Source organism: Eublepharis macularius, chromosome 19 (genome assembly GCF_028583425.1).
Source record: "Eublepharis macularius isolate TG4126 chromosome 19, MPM_Emac_v1.0, whole genome shotgun sequence".
Taxonomy (NCBI): domain Eukaryota; kingdom Metazoa; phylum Chordata; class Lepidosauria; order Squamata; family Eublepharidae; genus Eublepharis; species Eublepharis macularius.
The window spans coordinates 17322377-17347347 of record NC_072808.1 but is presented as its reverse complement, the minus strand read 5'-3'; the positions used below and the strand labels follow the sequence as shown (position 1 = coordinate 17347347).

The 24971-nt window shown below is 45.7% G+C and overlaps 1 protein-coding gene across 1 annotated transcript in view; it reads left to right on the top strand.

Annotated features, from left to right (window-relative positions):
- The window catches only part of PGLYRP2 (peptidoglycan recognition protein 2), a 37136-nt gene extending 12521 nt beyond the window's left edge, over nt 1–24615 (top strand). The window contains exons 2-9 of the mRNA XM_055003864.1: nt 1052–1179; nt 2823–3713; nt 5597–5807; nt 7849–8184; nt 16780–16907; nt 17297–18187; nt 22696–22906; nt 24061–24615. Of these exons, the coding sequence (XP_054859839.1) occupies nt 1052–1179; nt 2823–3713; nt 5597–5807; nt 7849–8184; nt 16780–16907; nt 17297–18187; nt 22696–22906; nt 24061–24397 (3133 nt within the window). The 3' untranslated portion in view covers nt 24398–24615. The remainder of the gene's footprint in view (nt 1–1051; nt 1180–2822; nt 3714–5596; nt 5808–7848; nt 8185–16779; nt 16908–17296; nt 18188–22695; nt 22907–24060) is intronic.
- Nucleotides 24616–24971: the final 356 nt, after the last annotated feature.

Here is a 24971-nt window from a genome sequence, read left to right as displayed (position 1 = left end):
TTGTGGATTTAAGGATGCCGATTTTTATCATCTTAAGTTTTGATGGAATGTACAGGAATTATTAGGGAAAGGTTTTGCCATTGGTACTTCAGAGCTCTCTTTATCGAATAATGTATTAAATATTCCTTATCAATATCAAAGTATAATACTCCGTGCAGTTACTGCTCCTACAATAACCTGTGTTAAGCACTGGAAGAGTAAGGCTCTAGTACATATTGCAAATTGGACAGAAAAATGTAAAGACACATTTTTGAAAATAAAATTTACAATTTTGCAATGACGTGGAAATATGAAGTGGAAACTTTCTTAACCATTTAGACAGTAGATGTTGAAATGAGTAATTATGTTAAGAAGCCTGTCTATTTTTCTCTTTGATGTAACAATAAGTTTTAGGTATAAAATATGCAAGAAAAGAAAAGAAAAGAAATAACCACACATTGTAGTGACAGAAAGTTGTGACCTTGTACTCCCCCTGTTCCAGGTTACCTAATGTTATATGGATAAGTGTTCATCCTTTTACAAAGGAGAGAGATATTTTTGAAAAGAGTTTTCAAGACCAATCCAAGCGCAGGGTCTGAATTACACACGGAACGGGAAGCAAGCCCGGGTTTGTGTGTTTAGCTAGGCTAAATGCCCTTTAACATCTCCCTCTGACAGGCATCATATCACAGCAGAAAAGTTCCTGTATGGGGAGGGGGGAGGCAGGCTAGTCTCAGCTTTCCCAGGATACAGTTTGACGTGCTATGAAACCTTGGAAGAGATATTGACCCCAAAACGTATCAGGAATAACAAAAAAGAGCGTGTACATCACGAGCAGCAATGACTCAACACCTGTGAGTTCCTGGAAAGCCATTGCGCCTGCATAGTTGCCCAAGGGCAAGGATAAAAATCACATGCTTGTTTGGCTCCTGAGAGTGGCTTCTCTAGTCAGTAGGATGTGGGGCACAGCCTGAGGTTGCTGGAATCAGGCTGCTTCCCCCATTGGTTCCCAAGTCCCATGTGCATGGAAGGAAAGAAGTCCAACCCCCTGTCCATGATTTCTCTCTCACAGCTGCCCGCTGACTCCATTGCGGGACTCTCACAGGCTGCTTTTCTCCCCGAGGACAAGGATGTTCCTGACGTGGCTGCCACTCGTGCCCGTGCTTCTCTGTGCCTCTCTGGAGACAGGAGCCAATGCAGGTAAACTGCGACTGACACTCACCCGAGACCGTTGTATCTGCAGAGAGACGATATCAGCAAACCTTTGGGACAAGCCACTTGGGCGGTGGAGTTTGAGAGGGGCAGAGGAGGGTGAGGCATGTTTGATCATATGCTGCCAGGGCTCTTGTTCTGGTACGGCTACAGGATCCAGTTTTAGCACTATCTAAAATATTTCACAATCACCGCAGGGGGTTGGTCTTTCGAGTTTTGTGCGTTTCTGGTGCGCTTCTTCAGTGCTTCCATTGCTCTCACTTAGTTGTGCAGACGGTGTCAGGCAAGGGTGGGGGGGGGATGGAAAGGGAAAGGATGCCTTGTTCATATGCATGGAGCTTTATAATCGACTTTTTTTCTTCCTCCCAGCCTCCCTTTTTCCTCCCAGTTTACAATCCAATTTGTGGCCTGGTTTCCTTCCATTAACTTCCACGGAACACGCAATTTGAATCTGAGAGCCAAGCTACACGTGACGAATGACACTTGAACGGCAAGTGCATTTCTCCCTGTTCACTTGCCCTCCACTCAATCCACTTGCCGTTCACGTGTCATTCGTCATGTGTAGCTTGGCCCTGAGAGCCAAGCTACAAGTGACGAATGACGCTTGCCTGGCAAGTGAACAGACTCACGTGTATTCCTCCCTGTTCACTTGCGTTCCACTTGTGCTCCACTTGCACTCCACTTGATCAAGTGGAGCGTAAGTGAGAGCTAAGCTACAAGTGACGCCTGACACAGGTTGGGCACTTGTCAGCTTCCCTCAAGTTTTGATGGGAAATGTAGGCATCCTGGTCTTGCAGCTGTAATGGGGAGCCAAGCTGTAAAACCAGGACGCCTACATTTCCCATCAAAACCTGCGGTAAGCTGACACGTGTCCAACCTGTATAAGGTGTCACTTGTAGCTTGGCTCTGAATGGCAAGTGAACAGGGAGGAATACACGTGAGTCTGTTCCCTTGCCGTGCAAGTGCAATTTGTCACTTGTAGCTTGGCTCTAAGTGGCTTAATTTGGTTGTACATCACAAGTCATTTGTCTTTCGAAATGTGCACTATTTCCAATTTCTTAAAAAACTGAAAATATAACAATGCTTTTGAAATAAAGCTCCCTTGTGTTTCCTTGACATTTTCAGGTTTTGTGAGCTGAAATTTTACAGACTGGTTTATGATCAGCAAAAAGCAAAATAGGAAAATCTGGTTTTAAAGTACTAATTTTGAGAAGGCCTCTTTTGCACAGAAATGTCACTTTCATGAACTTGCTATTTCTTTTCTTCTTCTTCTTCTTTTTAAAAAGGAGTGACATAACACTGGAGTGGACAGACATCCTTGGAAGAAGTGCAGTTCATGAGGAATATATGATGTCCTCACTCTCTGAAACAAATTAAAGTTTCACAAGAGCTAACTGAATTTCTTTCCATACCATAATTCTTATCAGCGTCAGCATCCTGACCATGTAAGATTAAAATGAAAAGCATTCCAAATTAGGAATCCACATATCACTGTGGGTGGATATCTATCTCAACTATATCTTGGTTTAAAGAGTTTTGAACTTAGATGAACTTTGTTCTTTGAAAAATCCATCTGCTTTGCATGTTTGCCAGCTTTTATTTTGCTCTTTTGATCCTTTTTTTTTTTCCAGATGACCTCCCGTTCCGGATGGACTCTGTGATTGGAATTCTGGAAGACATGGAATCTCATCATAGTGAGAGCCTGGATTTGCCTGCAATAGAGTTCTTCCAAGAAGTGGGGTGCCAGAACCAGTTTTGCCAGCTCTCTCCCGTGCCAGTGATTCCGGCGCCTTTAACTTTGTCTTACCTGAGTGAGAAACAGAGATCGTTCCTCGAACGCCTGGCCGATCACAAGCCAGAGGGCTCCTGGACTGAATCTGGGGTAGTCTTGACTGCCGATGGGACCACGGTGTCACTTCGTCCTCTGTTTGGTGGAATAGTAGGTGGACTCAAGAGGAGGCAGGAGGTGGCTGTGAATGCCACACCTTGGCTCACGGATCCCTTGAACGGCACTGATCTACAGCCATGCCCCGCTCTGGACCCGCTCCTTGCCACACTGGCCGAGAGCCTCGCCGTGGCCCTTTCCCTCTTTCACACGGAACAGAGTCCAGCTTTCCTGGGTCCAGACGGCTGCTGGGACAGTCTCTCAGCCCCTCATGAATTCACCTTGTCAAGCCAGCCCTCCCCTCTGCCTGATGCTTTTATCAATGGCGCAATGGATGGACTGATCCTAGGTACGTACGTGGCCGAGAGCTCCGGCCTGCCACCCAACATCAGCACCCTGCTTAGTGAGTACTATGCCAGAGAGGGTCTGGCAGGGGGAAATCAGACCCGAAGCAACTTCCGGAGAAAAAACTTTGCGGCTCTGGTGAGTGAGGAGAAGCTCAGAGAACAGCTCGAGAACGCTTTTTGCTTCCTCCAGAGCCTGCCCGGCAGCCATCTCCTCCCCAAAGGCATCAAGGACAAGGAGCTGAGTTCTCTTGTAAGCCAGGCTGTAGAAGAATTCATGGCCTTATACGTAGGTATGTGCATTTATCTCAGAGGGCTGGGCTGCACGGGCCTTCCACTTCTGTACTGTGATTGCTGTACTGCTGCATTACAGACATTGTGTCTGTAAATAACACAAATGTAGCCAGCTATCAGTGAAGGGCTCAGGACAGGTGTTACAGTTTTGTAAGGGGGGAAAGTGACTTTCCTTGCTCGGAACTCCCTTAGGCCACGTTTTCCCTGGAAAACACCCTGATAATCGGTGGCCACAGCGGTAGCTACATAGTACTGTTTAAAGAGTGAGGGAAAAGTTTATTTAGAAACTACATATAGATAGTGAAGAGGAGAGAGACTTCTCAGTGCAGAGAAGAAGGAGGATATTATCCCCTAATAAAACCCACCTGTAGGGTATTCATCTTTGTATATCAGACATTGCTTGCTACTTCCAACATTATTGTAATGTAAGCCCCCGGGATCCAAGAACCCAGATGCTCTAGCCATACTGAATCTCACGGTTCCGTCACAACAGACGACTGCAATTGCACCATCAGCAGAGCGCTGAGCACCTGACCCGCATGGGCTTTGGCTCCCAGTCAAATTAAGATGCGAACAAAATGAATGAAGAAGAAAGACATAGTGTGAAGCGGGAGTTCCCAATGTGGTTCCTGTTGACATCTTTCCTGGTACCCGTCAAGTGTTTTTGAAAAGTGGGTGGGACAGGATGGGGCTTCTGATTGGCCATTGGAGACCTGATTGGCTGTGCAGATTTTTTCATTGTGTGATTGAAAGTATGCAAGAAAATATTTTTAAATGTGTTAATTTTAAAAGGCATCCTGTTAAGGCATCGTGAGCTGCTGTAGCACAGTGGTTAAGTGGTTCTGCTGTGAATCAGCACTCTGCTGGTTCGAATCCCACTCCTGCCATGAGCTCAGCAGGTGGCCTTGAGTGAGCAACTCCTCTCAGCCCCAGCTGTATTGTGGGGATAATAATAACACTAACTTGTTCACTGCTCTGGGTGGGGCACTAATCTGTCTAGAAGAGTGGTATTATCATTATCATTATCATTATCATTATCATTATCATTATCATTATCATTATCATTATCATTATCATTATCATTATCATTATCATTATCATTATCATTATCATTATCAAAAAGAGTCCAGTAGCACCTTTAAGACTAACCAACTTTATTGTAGCATAAGCTTTCGAGAATCACAGTCCTCTTCATCATGCATCTGACGAAGAGAACTGTGATTCTCAAAGGCTTATGCTACAATAAAGTTGGTTAGTCTTAAAGGTGCTACTGGACTCTTTTTGATTTTGCTACTACAGACTAACACGGCTAACTCCTCTGTATCTATTATCATGATCATGATCATGATCGATAGCGATAGCGATAGCAACAGTAGCAGTAGCAGCAGCAGCAACAACAACAACAATAATAATTTTCTGCCTGACATGTCCAAGAGTTACTATTAGAGTTATGCATAACCTTCACTCCCTGACATTTGGTGGTTGGCTCTGCCTCCTGTGGCACTCATTTTGTGGTTGGTTCTGCCTCCTGCGGCAGCCATTTTGTGGTTGCACCCACACCACCCTATGTCAGAATTCTGAGGTTGCTTCAGGATGAAAAAGGTTGGGGGCTCTTGGTGTAAAAAGAGAAGTGAGGTGAATAGGAAAAGATGACGCTAGCAGTCTCCAAGGCTGTTCTGCTCACCAGCCTCACCCTTGTGTAGGAGAGCAACTCAGGATGGCGCCTGACTCTGACATGACGTCCAGCAAGCACGTAGAACGTATGTGCAGAGTAGCTATATGAGCTGAGAACTGTGTACCAGCGTCCCCTCGGCTGCTCTCCACTAGGCCACCATGCCTACCGTTCTATTTACATCAGCACTTGTGTGTTTTCCCTTTCAAGAGTGCCCAGCTATCATTCCACGGTGTATGTGGGAGGCCAAGCCTTACAAAGGAACACCAGCTCAGCTTCAACTGCCCTTAGGATTTGTATACATCCACCATACCTATAGACCTGGAAAGCCGTGCCGAACGTTCCCAGAGTGTGCTGCTGACATGCGTTCCATGCAGCGCTTCCATCAGGTTGTCCGTGGCTGGAGTGACATTGGCTACAGGTGAGTAATGCAGCATGCAATAAATTGGGAAAGCATTTCCCAGAGTTGGCTCCTATGGACAAGGGAAGTAGGTGGGACATGAAATTGCAGTTGGATATCTTTTTGGTCCTATTACTGTGGTTCAAATTTCTCCATAAAGCCTAGTTCTCCATTAAATCTGATTGGGTTATTACCACTTCAGATTGGATAACTGAGTATTTTCTTTATTAGATTTGTAGTACCCATTAGAAAATCCCTTCCAATAGAAAATGTGCATCTTAGGGGAAAATTAAACTAGAACTCTTTATCCTGAAACCTAGTGTGTGCAGACTTTTTTTTAAAAAAAAATTTTTGGAAGAATATTTAGTTCAATATCCCAGAAGCTAAGCAGGGTCGGCCTTGGTTAGTAATTGGATGGGAGACGTCCACGGAAGACCAGGGTTGCAAAGGCAGGCAAAGGCAAAACAAGAAAATCCCACCAGGGGTCATCGTAAGTCAACTATGACTTGAGAGCCAGATTTCATTTTCATCCCTGACTCAGGTTGACAACTGAGAACCAAGCTACAAATGACACCTGACACAGGTTGGACACTTGTCAGCTTCCCTCAAGTTTTGGCGGGAAATGTAGGCAGCTTGGCAGAATGTTGGACAAGTGACAGTTGAAAAGTCCATTGGACAGCAGTTGGAGAGCCAAGCTGCAAGACCAGGATGCCTACATTTCCCATCAAAACTTCAGGGAAGCTGACAAGTGTCCAACCTGTGTCAGACGTCACTTGTAGCTTGGCTCAAAGACGTAGGCCAGAGTCAGAGAATGGTAATGTGTGAAGGAATAGTCCTTCCTTGTTCCTTCTGCTTAGCCCCTGAGAGGTCAGAAGAACTCCATGGTTGCCCCAAGTATCCTCTTGGTGAGGTGCCCCTTCCCCTCATTTCCCAAGGTGCCAATTAAATACTAGGTAACCACCAACTGCCAACAAATGTCTCTTAGGAGTATCTCCTGCAATACAGAGTCATACGTCTGAAATGTCTGCACTGCTGTTTAGAGGCCAAGTGGCCATGCTGTACAAGCAAGTGCGGGGCAATTTATCATCACCGCATTTTACAGCTATCAGGCTCCAAGGATGGTAAGCTGCCTCTTTGCCTGTGCTACACTTCAGATTGCAAGATCAAATAGGCGTAGTGAGAGTCCAGATACCAGATTTCAAAATATAAGAAAACGTAATAAAGGAAAAAAAGGAGACAAATATTCTGTTCAAGCTTTCAGGTATTTCTGTACTAGTGACATAAAACGTAAGACCAGAAGGCTAACGCGGTTACCTAGTCTGTAACCTTCTTGCCCCTGTACTGCAACCTTTACAATACAGTAAAAAAGCAATGCATGACATTATTATTGCCGATTAAAAATGGGGCAAGAAGGACGAATCACTGAGGGAACACCATACACACAAACACACACACACCACAAATAGGGACCCCTAACTCATCTACGGGCAGTTGCAACATACTGCTTTCCTGACTGGCACAGAGAAGTCATTTTTCTACTAATTATGATTATAAATCTATATATGCCATAACCTGGAGGGCTCAGGTAACCCAATTTCATCAGCTCTCTGAAACTAGGGGGGGGGCTGGTTAGTACTCATATGGGAGGCCATTAAGGAAGTCCAGGGTCTCTACACAGAGGCACGCAATGGCAAACTACCTTGGTTCGTCTCCTGCCTTGAAAACCCTATGGGGTAGCCATGAGTCGGCTGCAACTTGACAGAACTTTACAGACACATGTCTGTAGAGAGAAAGTTGAACCACACAGATGAAGGATATCTGGGCTTGTTAGCATACGCCCTCTTGCCAGCATCCTTCTTATTTTGAAGCATGTTTTTCAGTTGCATCAACAAAGCAAATTATATATCCTTCCATAACAATGCCGAAAAAACCTATGCTTTTACGAGAAGAAGTGGGGGGAAATCTGCATTCCTTTCCCAGTTGTTGACTATTAATGGGCTTGAGGGATCATTAGTCATTTTTGCCCCAACTCCACTGACATTTACCTTTTGTTCTTGCACAGCTTTGTCGTAGGAGGGGACGGATACATCTACCAGGGCCGGGGCTGGCACTGGGTAGGTGCTCATACCCTGGGACACAACAGCAAAGGTTACGGTGTCAGTTACATTGGGGATTACATGGAGGCCCTACCAGACCCCTTTGCTCTTGAGCTTGTGAAGGACAATTTCATGCAGTGTGCTGTGAGGGGCTCCCGGCTGAAAGCCAACTACACAGTCTATGGGCATCGGCAGTTGGTGCCCACCCAGTGCCCTGGAGACAGACTCTTCCAAGAGATCAAAACATGGCAACATTTCAAGGTGAGGTGCTTTATGAAGGAGGGCGTTCGCCACTGCATTTAATTTACAGTATGGAGTTCCCCAACGCTACAAGTCTTCACAGACCCATTTTCTGCAAAATTGGTGACTTGCCCTAAATCTATAGGGGGGGCAGCCCCTCAAAAACTGCAGAGAACAAGTGCCCCAATTCAGACTCGTCAACTGAAATCATCAATGAAATCATGCAATCGTATGCTTTATGTAGCAAACATTGGAGAAGGGCATCCGAAAGTACTCGTCGGACACTGGAGGGGGCTTATAACTCCATAACAAAAGGGCTACAGACTTTTTAAAAATGAAAGCTGGATGTTAGAGGAATTCTGGAAATATCCTATCGGCACACTATTACACTGAAGTAATCAAACAGGGAAGAAACCCACAAGAAATAATTACGAATAGCCTTTTTGCTTATCTACACAATTACGTTGAACCAGATTGTTCAGTTTCTACCTTTAAACCTCTGCACCATTTATGCTGCCACATTGAGCTATTGCTGCCAAAAGGTTATTAGAGGTTGCGGTCAGCTAGTTTTTCTACACACACACAAAGCCACATGTGTTTCTTCCACTCTCAGCCTTGAGAGGGCGAATTCCAAGAATGTCGTGCTAACTACCAGAGCCACGGTTACTGTTTGTGTCTTCTTGAGATGATGTCTGACCTATTTGGTCATTTCCACACAGCTTACCTTGTTCCAGAAAACAGCGAAATCTCGTGCGAAATCTCGGGAGAAGACACTGTTATTGCGTGAGAAGACGCGATAACAGCGTCTTCTCGCGAGATTTCGTGCGAGATTTCGCTGTTTTCTGGAACAAGGTAAGCCGTGTGGAAACAGCCTTAATCTGCTCTCATTCCTAAATGTAAACTGTCATCTGTCAATCCATCATTCTCAGTAGATCATGTATTTCTGATCTGACTTGTTTATACAACTGTGAGAAGATGCGATAACAGCATCTTCTCGTACAATTTTGCGCGAGATTTCGCTGTTTTCCGGAACAAGGTAAGCCGTGTGGAAACAGCCTTAATCTGCTCTGATTCCTAAATGTAAACTGTCATCTGTCAATCCATCATTCTCAGTAGATCATGTACTTCTGATCTGACTTGTTTATACAACTGTATGAGAGCGTTTGTACTGTAAACAATCTGTTACATATTGACTGAATGGTATAAATGCATTCTGCTGACACTCTCCGGTATACATTGTTACCTAATTGACTGCATCTGGTTTATCTCTATATAAACTTTTTATTTCTATGCTCACCAAGTTTAAATGCCTTGAGATTTTTCTCAGACTTGTAGTAAGAATGGGGAAATCTACAAGTGGCTATGGGTGTTGGCTTAGTGTCCCTAGTACTGAGCATTTAGATGGTGACAATAGATGGTTATAATAATAACATAATAATAATATTTGATTTATATACCGCCCCTCAGGACAACTTAATGCCCACTCAGAGCGGTTTACAAAGTATGTCATTATTATCCCCACAACAATAATCACCCTGTGGGGCTGAGAGAGCTCCTAGAAGCCATGACTGACCCAAGGTCACCCAGCTGGCTTCAAGTGGAGGAGTGGGGAATCAAACCCGGGCCGTTTTCACACGCACCCACAAGATCATGCAAAACTCATGGAACAAAGCGTCTTTCTAGTACGATTTCCTGGCACGATCCCCTTTAATGGCGTGATGACATCAGAAATCGTGCTGTTAAACGGGATCGTGCTGGGAAATCGCGTTAGGAAGATGCTTCGTTCTGTGATTTTTGTGCAATCTTCCAGAGGCTTTGGCTGTGTGAAAATGGCCCCTGTTCTCTAGATTAGAGTCCCACGCTCTTAACCACTAATGCTATAGTTCTAATATAGCAATGCCTGTGTTTTTTTTTAATGACTTCTCGTGTGTATGGGAGCGGGGTTCTGACGATGGGGGCTGAGGCAAGAAAAGTGGGTGGAAAACTGCATTGTCAGTGCTCAGTTGCCACTGTTTATTCTTCTGCATTTGGCTCTGGATAACTCTTGTAAGGCCTGATTCAGGTATAGGCATGCTCCTTAGATGCCTAGTTAGTTTTCCCGTATCAGGACAGGTTGTTATGTCTGGTTCATTGTGCATATAAGTACACACTAAATACAATTAGAAGATCTTTGCCTCCATTGTATGCTTTATGAAAATAATAATCATAATAACATTCAATTTATATACCACCCTTCAGGACAAGCAGTTTACAAAGTGTGTTATTATTATCCTCCCAACAATCACCATGTGAGGTGGGCTGAGGGAGCTCTGGAAGAGCTGTGACTGACCCAAGGTCACCCAGCTGGTTTCAAGTGGAGGAGTGGGGAATCAAACCTGGCTCTCCAGATTAGAGTCCCACTGCTCTTCACACCAAACTGGCTCTATGGGACTATGTTTAGCACAGGTTAACTGGAAAAAGTATGATACTGTCAGCCATTAATTCAAAGTAGGGCAATTACATGAGCTCATTAAATGTCCCTTATGCAAAAGTAAGCAAGACCCAAGGCAAGGCGCCTGCTCCAAGAAATGTTTGTTATCTATAGTTCACTTTTCTCACTGAGCCTCAAGCATGAATCAAATAGCATGAATCAAATGCCATCAACAGGATGGGGCATACAGTAAACAGTTTAATAGGATTTGGATGGCAGAAATTTGGAGCCAAAGCAAAATCTGAAACTCAGCTGAAACAAATCTAATAGCAAAGCATAAACATTTAAACATGACAATGTTTAATGCATAATGCAGAAATTACATAGTAGGAGCATACTTACAGAAACCAGGTAACAGTCCCTGTTTTATCAGCTTCAAGAACTTTATAAAGTTATGGTCCAGTAGCGCCTTAAAGCCAACAATGTTTTCCAGGGGATACGCTTCTCTGAGCCGAAACTCTTATACCCTGGAAAAGTTGGTTGGTCTTTAAGGTGCTGCTGGACTTTAATTTCCTTCTACTGCTACAGACGAATGCAGAAGAATCTGCCTGGAACTATCACCGTCCTCAGACACGCTTTGTACCTGGACATAAATACATCTCATATCAATTGATATTATTTGGGTTGTTTCTGTTATTCTGAACTTGCCAGTCTTGCCTGCAGAATCATCTTCTTTGATGCATTTCTGATTTGCAGCAACAGTGAGAGCTACACAGAGAATTGTCTCCACGTGGAAGCAGCCCATCCATCCATCCATCCATCCATCCATCCATCCATCCATCCATCCATCCATCCATCCATCCATCCATCCATCCATCCATCCATCCATCATCTATCTATCTATCTATCTATCTATCTATCTATCTATCTATCTATCTATCTATCTATCTATCTATCTATCTATCTATCTATCTATCTATCTATCTATCTATCTATCTATCTATCTATCTATCTATCTATCTATCTATCTATCTATCTATCTATCTATCTATCTATCTATCTATCTATCTATCTATCTATCTATCTATCTATCTATCTATCTATTCTTTCTGTCTCAGTCTGTCCAATAAAGTTTCCGACGGTGGCTTACAGACAATTTAAATAATATAAACACTTTTATAAATAGTTAAAAAAACATAATCAACAGAATGAATGTTTGTGAATTGGGGTGTGTGTGAGTGGTGTAGACGCCAAATATATAGGTGATGCCAATTTTTTCAGAATGGTGAAAACTCAAGTGGATTGTGAAGAGCTTTGGGAAGATCTCATTAAATCCAGCGAGTGGGCAACAACAAGGGAAATGAAGTTCAGCATAGGGGTGTAACAGTAAAAAAAAAAAAACAGTATTTTTCAGATTTCACTAAAGACCTCACCCCAAGTTTCAAGTAAATTGGGTCAAGGGGTCCAGCTTTACAGCACCTTGGAACACTCAGGGATCTCCCTTGAAGAATTAAGTCAGAGTAGAGGACCAGGGAATCCTCAGTGCAGTGGTGCAGCTGTAATGGAGAGCCAAGCTGTAAAACCAGGACGCCTACATTTCCCATCAAAACTTGAGGGACGCTGACAAGTGTCCAACCTGTGTCAGGCGTCGCTTGTAGCTTGGCTCTTACTTACACGCAAAGAGAGCCATGCAGGTTTGCTAGAGATGTGGAAACAATGGGAAGCACATCTGTCACATGGCTGGGGAAATACTTGTGTAAGGCTGGGCAGTTCCAGAGAAGAAGAATACAAGATCCCTAAAAAGCCGAGGCCAGCCTGTGTCAGTTGCAGCACATCTATTCTCCGTGGGAAGGAGGTAAGTGATAGCTTTCTTACAGGAGTGTTTCTCATGGTCTTTGATGATGAGAAAGAGCCAAGCACAGGATGGTTCTCTACTTCTCTCCCCTCCTAAACCCCCCTAACCTCCTTCCTCTATTTCACATCACCTAGGGCACTCATCTGGGCTGTGATCCCTTCATTTCAAAGTGTTTTTAGATCTTCCCATTTGAGTTTCTAATCTCGTGTAGCTCATCGTAGACATGCTAAATTGGTGGTGGAGGGAGGCCGCAATTGTGGCTATGTATCATATTGGTCTCCTTTTGAGTAAAGCAGGTTGCAGAAAAAAGAATCATTACACAGCAGCACGGCATCATGGGATTTGTTTGGTTTTGTTTTTACTTGCGCCATGTTTCCGATTTTGAATGATTTTCTAATTCTGCATTCCTACTTTTTTTCTATGAAGAGAAAACCCAAAAGTTAACAATGAAGGCAATTTTTATAAATTCATCACCGTCTGCATAAATAGTGGAAGTCCTATGCTCAAAGTTCTAACCTTATGATTTAGATATGGGGCTAAAGAATTTTGCCCAGATTGCCGGGGGGAAGGGTAACTGGAAGAGGGTTGGATCCAATTCTCAACTGGTCTGTTACATAACCTTTTCTCCATTGGCTCTTTGCTTCTTCCTTGATAGTTTCTCTCCTCTTTAACATCTGCACTGAGATTCTCTATACACGAGACACCTCAGCGTGTGTTCGTCAAGTGCAGGGAGATGCAATATTAGCGGGGAAGTATAGTTTTAAAAGACAGAGCCGGCAGAGATCTTCTTCAGAGGGTTTGTTAATTTCATCTTCACCTTCCCCAAGGCTCTGTCAATTTCACTTCCATTCTGAAACTGTGTGGGATCGCAACCAGAAGGGAAGCTAGGAATGGAAATGAGCTGGACTGCCTTCCAGAGCCAGGCTTGGACCTGGAGGGGTTCTAATGGGCTGAAGTTTCCCTTCTGACATCTCACAGCCCCTTTGCACAGCTCCAGTGTATAGCAAAGCTTTTGCTCTGCTGCCTGCTCTGTCTTTTTAAACTGCTAACATTGCATCTCCGGACACGTGTTCATCATGTGACAGATGTCTTGTGCAGATAGACTGAAAAGCAGGCAGGAAACTGGTGATATTTATACTATTCCAGTGTTGTAGTGAGGAATTCGTCTTATTAATAGGAGGGTTGGCAAGGAGAAGGATCATTATTAAATGGAAGTCCAGTTTAACTCAGCCAGTTGCATCTTAGCTGTGGGAAGGAATGCCTCTGCATAGGAAAAGATTGCCTTTTACTCACCAGGGAATAACCAGTCTCAGACTCCTGAAGTCACCTGCTCCCAAATCTGTATTTGGTGCTAAAGGATACATTGTAATGCTCAGGCAGGTTTAAGCAAACCATTTCTCAATGCAGCGGGGAAAACCCAATGGTAGGAGAAAGCTTATCTTGATGAGTGGGTTAAGTGTAGATCTGGGTCACAGAGTCAAAGGGGAGGCTGATTGCTAGCAGGAGAACAGGAAGTAGTGTGTGAAGGGAATACAGGGAAAAGTAAGGTATTGCCTCAAGTCCTTGCAGATTCCTCCGCTTGTTGTGTTAAAACGATCTGTTGCAACAGTCTACTAGTTCCTCTGACATTCCCACCTGTCTTTTAAACAAGAACAGTAGTCAAGTCAAGTTTTGTTATTACAGTCTGTGACCAGTACATATAAAACCATTTGCAAAGCAGTTTAAAAACAGTTGAGACTGGATACAGGGGAAGAACAATGAATAAATATAAGAGTAAAAAAATAAGAGCATCATAAATTAGTTGTTTAAAAGGTTAAAATACATTCAGTCTGCCTTATGAGATTTACGTTGCTTGTAGACCTGGGCACAGAATCTTGCTACTTGACGTGTTGTCTGGTGATTCCGATCAGACAAAAGATAATCAAGTTTGATTTTATTTGAACTTCCAGGGAATCTTTCTACTAATGGACTGATGGTTTCCGCTCTAATTTTACTATGACTTGGGCAGTAACACGAACAGTAACTCCATAGCCCTTTTTGTTGCTGTAGAAATTGCTGGCATAAAAATTGCTGGCATTGATGTGGGCGGAGCACTGAATAATCTTTTGAGAAGAGGGCCATCCAAGTGTGTTATTAGGTATTCTGGAAGAGAAGGTGTGCCTTATTCAGTAGTCCACCAACATCGAAGCCAGTTTCCATCTCACAGCAGTAGAGATGGGCACAAACAGGGAAAAAACCGAACCGTGCAGTTCGTGGTTCATAGCATTTCACGAACTACGAACCATGAGCTTTCACAAACCTGCCCCGGTTCACGAATCGGTTCTTTTGGTTCGTGAAAACTTCACATCCAGATCAGCAAATCGTCACTTCCGGGCCAGGAGAAGGCCACTTCCAGGTCAGCAGAAGGTCTGCAGGAAGTCCATCCCCTGTTGCCTAGGAAACTGATTGATCGGCGCAAGGTTGTCTGCAGCGACGAACCAAAAAATGAACAAGCTTAAAGTTCATGGCGGTTCGTCAGAAATGGGCTCTGACGAACCACCGGTTCACGAACCACGAATCAGCCTGGTTTGTCATGAACGTTGGTTTATATTTTGGTTCATGCCCATCTCTACACAGCAGCTCACAGCACTGCTGAAGGGCTTTTTGAAAAGCCCGGGAATTTATAAGCAGCTACAGCAATTAAAGTGGCTACAGAGTTACTGGGGGTTTTTTTGTTTGTTTGTTTCATTTTCTTAACAACAAATATAACATTTTCTTAACATTAAATATAACACATATATAATAACTTACCTTTTTTTAAGAGGTACATTGTCAGTGTCCACTTTTGTTTAGTCTTTGTAACGTTCTGAAGAGTGGCCAGATTATTGATAGGTCGTTTGGTGTTTATGGTTTCAATATTTGGGGTGGGGGCTTCAAAGGACAAGGTGTTGTGATGTATTGTCACAACTTAATCTGTAGTAGTAGTAGTAGTTTATTTTCCAAGGTCAGTGACCAGCAATTTACAAAAACACCAATAAAAGGTACCACAGAAGAAAATAAAACATCAATAAAACCATTCACAATACCTGGGTAAAATCATTCATGATACAATAGTATAAACTTTAAAATTCTCAGTGGTACAATAAAATCATTCACTTAGACACCAAGGATTTCCTGATCCTTGAAGCAATCCAACCAAATCTGGCCACCTGAAATGTGATCTTAGGACATCTATCTGAAAAGAAACCCTTCAGAGTGCATATCCTTTGGCTATGGGTAAGGGGCAAAGTTGAAAAAAGAGGAAGAGATTTGCGAAGATTGTTATACACCTTGCAATCAAATATAATGTGTTCTAATGATTCTATCCCTTCCTCACAGCAGGGACAAATCTTTTCCTCATAAGGGATTTTTTAAAACTTCCCTTCGAGGACAGCCGAGGGAAAAACATCAATTCGCATTAGTGTGAAAATTCGTCTGTACTCCTGATTTGATAGGTTGAAGAGATAAGGCATAGGTGTTACCCTATTGGGGGGCTCCAAAAGATCTCGCCATTTCTCTGTTCTAATTATATCATGTTGCCTTGCAATATCTAATATCCTCTGTTTTACTATATCTTTAGCTTTTCTGTAACCCATAGAGCACAGGTATTGTTTAGAAAGACCGTTTATTAGTTTAAGAAAGTTGTGGTTGGTGGGCCATTGCATCTTCGTAAACAGTGTTTGTTTAATAATCGGCCAGTTTTATAAAATGAGTGTTTGGTATAGTTGGATTTCTGTTTGTACATCATTTGCTGTAATATATTTGAAGAACAGAAGCCATTTTTCTGTAAATTCAATTTGAATAAGGCCATCTGTGATTTTTTCGATTGCGACTGGTTTTTTTCTTTTAAAAGGTGGAGATGTCACAGAAAACTTTTTCATGAGTTTCAAGACCAATCCAAGCGCAGGGTTTGAATTACACGGGACAGGAAGGAAGCCCGGGTTTGTGTGTTTAGCTAGGCTAAATGCCCTTTAACATCTCCCTCTGACAGGCATCATATCACAGCAGAAAAGTTCCTATATGGGGAGGGGGGAAGCAGGCTAGTGTCAGCTTTCCCAGGATACAGTTTGACGTGCTATGAAACCTTGGAAGATATATTGACCCTCAAACGTATCAGGAATAACAAAAAAGAGCATGTACATCACGAGCAGCAATGACTCAACACCTGTGAGTTCCTGGAAAGCCATTGCGCCTGCATAGTTGCCCAAGGGCAAGGATAAAAATCACATGCTTGTTTGGCTCCCGAGAGTGGCTTCTCTAGTCAGTAGGATGTGGGGCACAGCCTGAGGTTGCTGCTTCCCCCATTGGTTCCCAAGCCCCGTGTGCATGGAAGGAAAGAAGTCCAACCCCCTGTCCATGATTTCTCTCTCACAGCTGCCCACTGGCTCCATTGTGGGACTCTCACAGGCTGCTTTTCTCCCCGAGGACAAGGATGTTCCTGACGTGGCTGCCACTCGTGCCCGTGCTTCTCTGTGCCTCTCTGGAGACAGGAGCCAATGCAGGTAAACTGCGACCGACACTCACCTGAGACCGTTGTATCTGCAGAGAGACGATATCAGCAAACCTTTGGGACAAGCCACTTGGGCGGTTGAGTTTGGGAGGGGCAGAGGAGGGTGAAGCATGTTTGATCATATGCTGCCAGGGCTCTTGTTCTGGTACGGCTACAGGATCCAGTTTTAGCACTCTCTGAAACATTCAAAACTGAATTCATTCCATACAAGGACTTGGCATCACATGCCACAAAGCCCAGCCTTGTGGGTGGACATCCAGCTCAACTACGTATTGGGCTAAACCGTTTGTAACTTCTGCCCTCCTGGTGACCTTTGAAAAATCTGTTTGAATTGGATGCTTGCCAGCTCTTACTTTGGTCTTTCCATACTTCTTTTTTCAGATGACCTCCCGTTCCGGATGGACTCTGTGATTGGAATTCTGGAAGACATGGAATCTCATCATAGTGGGAGCCTGGATTTGCCTGCAATAGAGTTCTTCCAAGAACTGGGGTGCCAGAACCAGTTTTGCCAGCTCTCTCCCATGCCAGTGATTCCGGCGCCTTTATCTTTGTCTTACCTAAGTGAGAAACAGAGATCGTTCCTCGAACGCCTGGCCAGTCACAAGCCAGAGGGCTCCTGGACTGAATCTGGGGTAGTCTTGACTGCCGATGGGACCACGGTGTCACTTCGTCCTCTGTTTGGTGGAATAGTAGGTGGACTCAAGAGGAGGCAGGAGGCGACTGTGAATGCCACACCTTGGCTCACGGATCCCTTGAACGGCACTGATCTACAGCCATGCCCCGCTCTGGACCCACTCCTTGCCACACTGGCCGAGAGCCTCGCCGTGGCCCTTTCCCTCTTTCACACGGAACAGAGTCCAGCTTTCCTGGGTCCAGACGGCTGCTGGGATAGTCTCTCAGCCCCTCATGAATTCACCTTGTCAAGCCAGCCCTCCCCTCTGCCTGATGCTTTTATCAATGGCGCAATGGATGGACTGATCCTAGGTACGTACTTGGCTGAGAGCTCCGGCCTGCCACCCAACATCAGCACCCTGCTTAGCGAGTACTATGCTGGAGAGGGCCTGGCAGGGGGAAATCAGACCCGAAGCAACTTCCGGAGAAAAAACTTTGCGGCTCTGGTGAGTGAGGAGAAGCTCAGAGAACAGCTCGAGAGCGCTCTCTGCCTCCTCCAGAGCCTGCCCGGCAGCCATCTCCTCCCCAAAGGCATCCAGGACAAGGAGCTGAGTTCTCTTGTAAGCCAGGCTGTAGAAGAATTCATGGCCTTATACGTAGGTATGTGCATTTATCTCAGAGGGCTGGGCTGCACGGGCCTTCCACTTCTGTACTGTGATTGCTGTACTGCTGCATTGCTGTCAAGCCATGTTGTGTTTACAAATGTAGTGAAGGGCTCAAGCCAGGCAACTGTCCTCTGTAGGTTCTGGCTCCAAATCAAAGCAGATGTGGACCAAGTGAATCAAAGTGTGAAGGAGATGTTCCTTGTGTGGTGCTTGTGGTGGCTGCTGACACCTTTTCTGGTGCTCATCAAGCCAGTTTGGTGTAGTGGTTAAGAGCGGCAGGACTCTAATCTGGAGAGCCAGGTTTGATTCCCCACTCCTCCGCTTGAAGCCAGCTGAGTATCCAGCTGGTGAGTGAGGAGAATCTCAGAGAACAGCTCGAGAGCGCTCTCTGCCTCTTCCAGAGCCTGCCTGGCAGCCATTTCCTCCTCAAAGGCATCAAGGACAAAGAGCTGAGTTCTCTTGTAAGCCAGGCTGTAGAAGAATTCATGGCCTTATACCCCACTTCTCCACTTGAAGCCAGCTGAGTATCCTTGGGTCAGTCACAGCTTCTCGGAGCTTTCTCATCTCCACTCACCTCACAGGATGATTATTGTGGGGATAATAATAACATACTTTGTAAACTACTCTGAGTGGGTGGTAAATTGTCCTGAAGGGCGGTATATAAATTGAATGTTGTTGCTGTTGTTATTTTAGAAAGTGGGTGGGGCCAGATGGCGTTTTTGTCCAGCAGGGCTTCTGATTTGACCATTGGAGACCTGATTGTCTGTGCAGATTTTTTAAAAAGTTGTTTGACTGCAGCGGCCAGCACAGGACGAGGCTCTTCTTTGTGTGACTGAAAGTAAGCTGCGTGTATGCAAGAAAATATTTTTAAACTATGATCTATTCATTTTAAAAGGCATCCTGTTAAACAGAGCTGTTGCCTGACATGTTGAAGAGTTACTATTAAAGTTAGATATAACTTTCACTCCCGGATATTTTCTGGTTGGCTCGACTTCCTGTAGCAGCCATTTTGAGGTTCTGCCCACCACCTTGTTAAGTTACACCACCAACTATTGGACACTTGCACTTAACCTTTTACTAAAAACGTAAGTTTTGCTGAATGGATGATCTAACCAGAACCGGGTCAAGGGGGGGGGGTACCTGCCCCTGGCGCCCCCAAAGAGGGGGCGCCAGGCACGGCTGCCAGCCACCCGGGAGTGTGCTGCAGGCTTGCCACGTGGGAGGCTAAGCGCAGGGTTGGGTGGCCCTCGCCAGCCCCACCGATGGGGCGGCTGGCTTGCTGTGCACGCAGGACCTCCCAGCCCTGCACTCAGCCACCCGTGCGGCAAGCCAGCAAGCCACCACTGCCACCAGCTCTGCAGTGCGCCATGCGCTAGGGCAGCTGGCTTGTCACGCGGGTGGCACAGGGTAGCGGGGCATGTGAACCACGTGAAGACGGAGGACCTCCTAGCCCTGTGCTCAGCTGGCTGCTCAGCAAGACGACCTCCCCAGTGCACGGTGCGCCATGGAGCTGGCGGTGGCGAGGCTGTGCGCTGGGGCAGCTGGCTTGCCATGCGGGTGGCTGAGCACAGGGCTGGGAGGTCCTGCATGTGCGGCAAGCCAGCTGGCTGCCCCAGCGCGCGCCCGCCCACAGCTGCCAGCTCCACAGCTCACTGGGCGCTGGGGTGGCCGGCTTGCCGTCCCACCCTGCATGATGACGTCATGATGATGCACGCGCCCCTAGATCTGGCTCTGGATCTAGCTCACTATTTCATTAATCTGTCAGACTCTGCATATCATATTTAGTAACCAACATCAACTATTTATCAATACTGTAGGTTTCATTTTCTGCATTGTTTCAATATATATTTCCAGGAGCGAGGGAGATTCTGAAACATTCAGCAAAAGGTGGCAAATCATATCTGGCCCTTCCTAATTTTTAAATCTACATTGTACCATGATGTTGGTTTAGCATCTGAAGATAGGTCAAATTGGTAATCTGGTTTTATGTGCCATCCTTCTCTAACTACAGAAATTGCAGGAGGAGCAGGATCCATTTTCACACAAGAAGACCCTCAGGCTGAGTTTTTGCAAGTAAATGTTTTTAAGCAGTATGTTCATTTTAAAAGCATCCTGTAAAACAGAAGCTGTTTTCACACACACCCATAAGATCGTGCAAAACGCATGGAACGAAGCATCTTCCTAACGCAATCCCCTTTAATGGCACGATGATGTCAGAAATTGCACCATGGCCGTTTCCAGACGGCTTACCTGCAGCTGCTCCATGCCGCAATGTCGCGGATTGTGCCGGGGAAAACGCGAAATATCGTGTTTTCTCGCGCGAGTTTTGCGTGATGTTGTGCAAAACTCGCGCGAGAAAACGCGATATTTCGCGTTTTCCCCAGCACAATCCGCGACGTTGTGGCATGGAGCGGCTGCAGGTAAGCCGTCTGGAAACGGCCCATTAAATGGGATCGTGCTGGGAAATGGAAGATGCTTCGTTCCGTGAATTTCGCACAACCTTCCGGAGGCTTTGGCCGTGTGGAAATGGCCCGAGCTTGCTTGAAATGAAGAGTTAATATTAGAATTATGCATGACCTTCACTTCACGACATTTTGTGGTTGTTTTTGCCTCCTCTGGCAACCACCACCATCATCACCACCACCACCATCATCATCACATCCGGTTGATATACCACCCTTCAGGACATCTTAACACCCACTTGGAGCCGTTTACAAAGTATGTTATTGTCCCCACAACAATAATCCCCCTGTGAGGTGGGTGGGGCTGAGAGAGCTCTGAGAGAGCTGTGACTGACCCAAGGTCACCCAGCTGGCTTCAAGAGGAGGAGTGGGGAATCAAACCCGGCTCTCCAGATTACAGTCCTGCTGCTCTTAACCACTACACCAAACCGGCTTTCACCCAGCACCAAATGACAGCATTCTGAAGGATTAAATAGGTTGGGGACCTGTCACTGAAATATGGGTTTGAGCACACTATACTTAGTGATACACATGTATTCTAGTGAACTCTGTATGGACTTTACTGTAGTTTTTTTCTAGCATGTTGTATAGCTACACAGGCACTCCTTTGTCTTTGACCGCCAAGGAACGCCTGTGTAGTTATACAACATACTAGAAAAAAAAAACTACAGTAAAATTCATACAGAGTTCACTAGAATACAGGTGTATCACTAAGCATATTTGCTCTAATCCATATTTCCATGACAGACCCCTGGAGTAAAGAGAGAAGTGAAGTGACTAGGAAAAGATGATACTAGCCTGTTTCGCTTGCTAGCCTCAGAGAACCCTCGTTCCTGTGTAGGGGAGCAAATGAGGGTAGAATCACTTTACTCTGACAACAGCAACATTTGATTTATATGCTGCCCTTCAGGACAACTTAGTACCCACTCTGAGCAGTTTACAAAGTATCTTATTATTATCCCCACAACAAAACACCCTGTGAGGTAGGTGGGGCTGAGGGAGCTCTGAGAGAGCTGTGACTGACCCAATGTCACCCACCTGGCTTCGAGCGGAGGAGTGGGGAATCCAACCTGGCTCTCCAGATTAGAGTCCTGCCGCTCTTACCCGCTACACCAAACTGGCCTTCCATAGGATCTTGAAAAAAGAGTTGTCTAGTTTCAGAAAATATAATTGGGGATGGTATCTGACTTATTTGGGTTGAAGAAGTTATTGGATTTTCCAGTCCTTTCTAAATGATGTTTCAATCAAATGAGTTTGAAATTAAGAAGATCTTTGGGCTGCACGCCTATAGCCTCTCTCCGGAGTCTTATTAGGGGTTATGAGATGGCTATATCATCTTACTAGAAGAAGGATGCCATTGGTGACCCTCTTGGGGCCTTCATAAAATTATATATGGAACTGTGAACTCTGAACTCTGTCCACTGCAAAAAGTCCTACTGGAGTGGGGAATCAAACCTGGTTCTCCAGATTAGAGTTCATCCACTCTTAACCACTACACCAAACTGGCAACAAACAGAACTACAGAGGAGCACCCCTGGGCCTGAGTTGCCAGCCTGGGGGGTGGAAAGGCATCTACTCCCCCGTTCCAGGGGTGTGAAGCAGGGCTGGATCGATGGAGGGGTCAGGGGCAGCCCTGGGAGCGCACGGGCAGCTAGACAGGGGGCACGCTTGCCACACGCCCCCTGTCCTGCGGAGCCGGCCGACCCTTGTCATGTGGGGCAGGCGAATGGCGCGGGCGGCCTCCCAGCCACCCGTGCTGCTGCAGCCAGCTCCACAGCGCACCGGGACAGCCGGCTTGCCACAGAGCAGCACGCAGCGCCAGGATTTCGGTTGCCCTGAGTGCCGGCCACCATAGATCCAGCCCTGCTGTGGAGGACTCCTGCCTAGTGAGTGCATGAATTAGTTGTTTGCAAAGTCCAGCACAGAACACATGTAAGCTGACCCTGAGAACCGTGTACCAGCGGCCCCTCGGCCGCTCTCCACTAGGCCACCATACCCACCGTTCTATTGACCTCAGCACTTGTGTGTTTTCCCTTTCAAGAGTGCCCAGCTATCATTCCACGGTGCATGTGGGAGGCCAAGCCTTACAAAGGAACACCAGCTCGGCTTCCTCTGCCCTTGCAGTTTGTATACATCCACCATACCCACACTCCTGGAAAGCCGTGTCGAACCTTCCCAGAGTGCGCTGCCGACATGCGCTCCATGCAGCGCTTCCATCAGGTTGACCGTGGCTGGGATGACATCGGCTACAGGTGAGTAATGCAGCATGCAATAAACTGGGGAAGCATTTCGCAAAGCGGGATCTTGTGGTCGAGGGAAATAGGTGGGAGATGGTGGGGATGAAGTTACAGCCGGATAACCTTCTTGTCATATTGCCGTTGTTTAAAGTTCTCCATGCAGGAGTAAAACCATGTTTGGGTCACCACTTCAGACTGGGTAACTGAATACTTCTCAAGTCATTAGAAAATCGCTTAAGATAAAAAAAATGTGCATATTAGGAAACTTGATCCTCATACATTGTGTGCATAGATTGTTTTTATATATATCCCTGACATGGGCTGACCACATATACCCAGGGGTTTTTTTTCAGCGGGAACGCGGTGGAACGGAGTTCCGGAACCTCTTGAAAATGGTCACATGGCTGGTGGCCCCGCCCCCTGATCTCCAGACAGAGGGGAGTTTAGATTGCCCTTTGCGCCATGCGCCATGGAGATCAGGGGGCGGGGCCACCAGCCATGTGACCATTTTCTCTGAGGGCAACCCACTGAGTTCCACCACCTTTTCCCAGAAAAAAAGCCCTGCATATACCACAGATCCAGAGGAGCTAGCTGTGTTAGTCTGTAGTGTTTAAAGCCCTTCACGGACTGGGACCTGCATACCTGCGGGACCGCCTCCTCCATCACGTCCCCTGTAGGGTGTTGCGCTCTGCAGACAAGCAACTCCTGGTGGTCCCCGGCCCAAAGGACATCCGTCTGGCCTCAACCTGGTAAGGCTGACAAAACAGTGCTTTTCCAGAAGAATAGTAAAGAATCCAGTAGCACCTTTAAAACTAACCAACTTTATTGTATCATAAGCTTTCGAGAACCACAGCTCTCTTCGTCAGATGTGTGTGACGAAGCATCTGATGAAGAGAGCTGTGGTTCTCGAAAGCTTATGATACAATAAAGTTGGTTAGTCTTAAAGCTGCTACTGGATTCTTTACTATTTTGCAACTATAGACTAACTATAGACTATATGGCTATCTCCTCTGGATCTATTTCCAGAAGAAGTGTGTGTGTGTGTGGGGGGGAGAATCCCCATTCCTTTTCCAGTTGTTAAATATAAACAGGCTTGAAGTTACTGGGAGAGGGATCATTAGTTATTTTTGCCCCAATTCCACTGATACTTACCTTTTGTTCTTGCACAGCTTTGTCATCGGAGGGGACGGATACATCTACCAGGGCCGGGGCTGGCACTGGGTAGGTGCTCATACCCTGGGACACAACAGCAAAGGTTATGGCGTCGGTTACATTGGGGATTACATGGAGGCCCTACCAGACCCCTTTGCCCTTGAGCTCGTGAAGGACAATTTCATGCAGTGTGCTGTGAGGGGCTCCCGGCTGAAAGCCAACTACACAGTCTACGGGCATCGGCAATTGGTGCCCACCCAGTGCCCCGGAGACAGACTCTTCCAAGAGATCAAAACATGGCAACATTTCAAGGCGAGGTGCTTTGTGAAGGAGGGCATTCGCCACTGCGTTTAATTTACAGCATGGAGTTCTCTGATGCTACAAGACTTCACAAACCCATTTTCTGCAAAATTGGTGACTTGCCCTAAATCCATAGGGGGGCAGCCCTATGTAGAGAACAAGTGCCCCGATTCAGACTCGTCAACTGAAATACATTAGGGAATTCATGCAACTATGCTTTGATTTGCAAACATGGGAGAAGGGCATACAGAAGTACTTATGGAACACTGGAGGGAGCTTATAACACCACAACGAAAGAGTTACAGACTTGTATTGGCGAAGGCTTTCACGGCCGGAGAACGATGGTTTTTGTGGGTTTTCCGGGATGTATTGCCATGGTCTTGGCATTGTAGTTCCTGACGTTTCACCAGCAGCTGTGGCTGCCATCTTCAGAGGTCTTTTGGTGCTACACCTCTGAAGATGCCAGCCACAGCTGCTGGCGAAACGTCAGGAACTACAATGGCAAGACCACGGCAATACAGCCCGGAAAACCCACAAAAACCATAGTTACAGACTTGCTTTTTAAAAATGAAAGCTGGGCACATTATAATGCTATAGAGATATAGCAAGTCCTGTTTGTTTGTTCTTA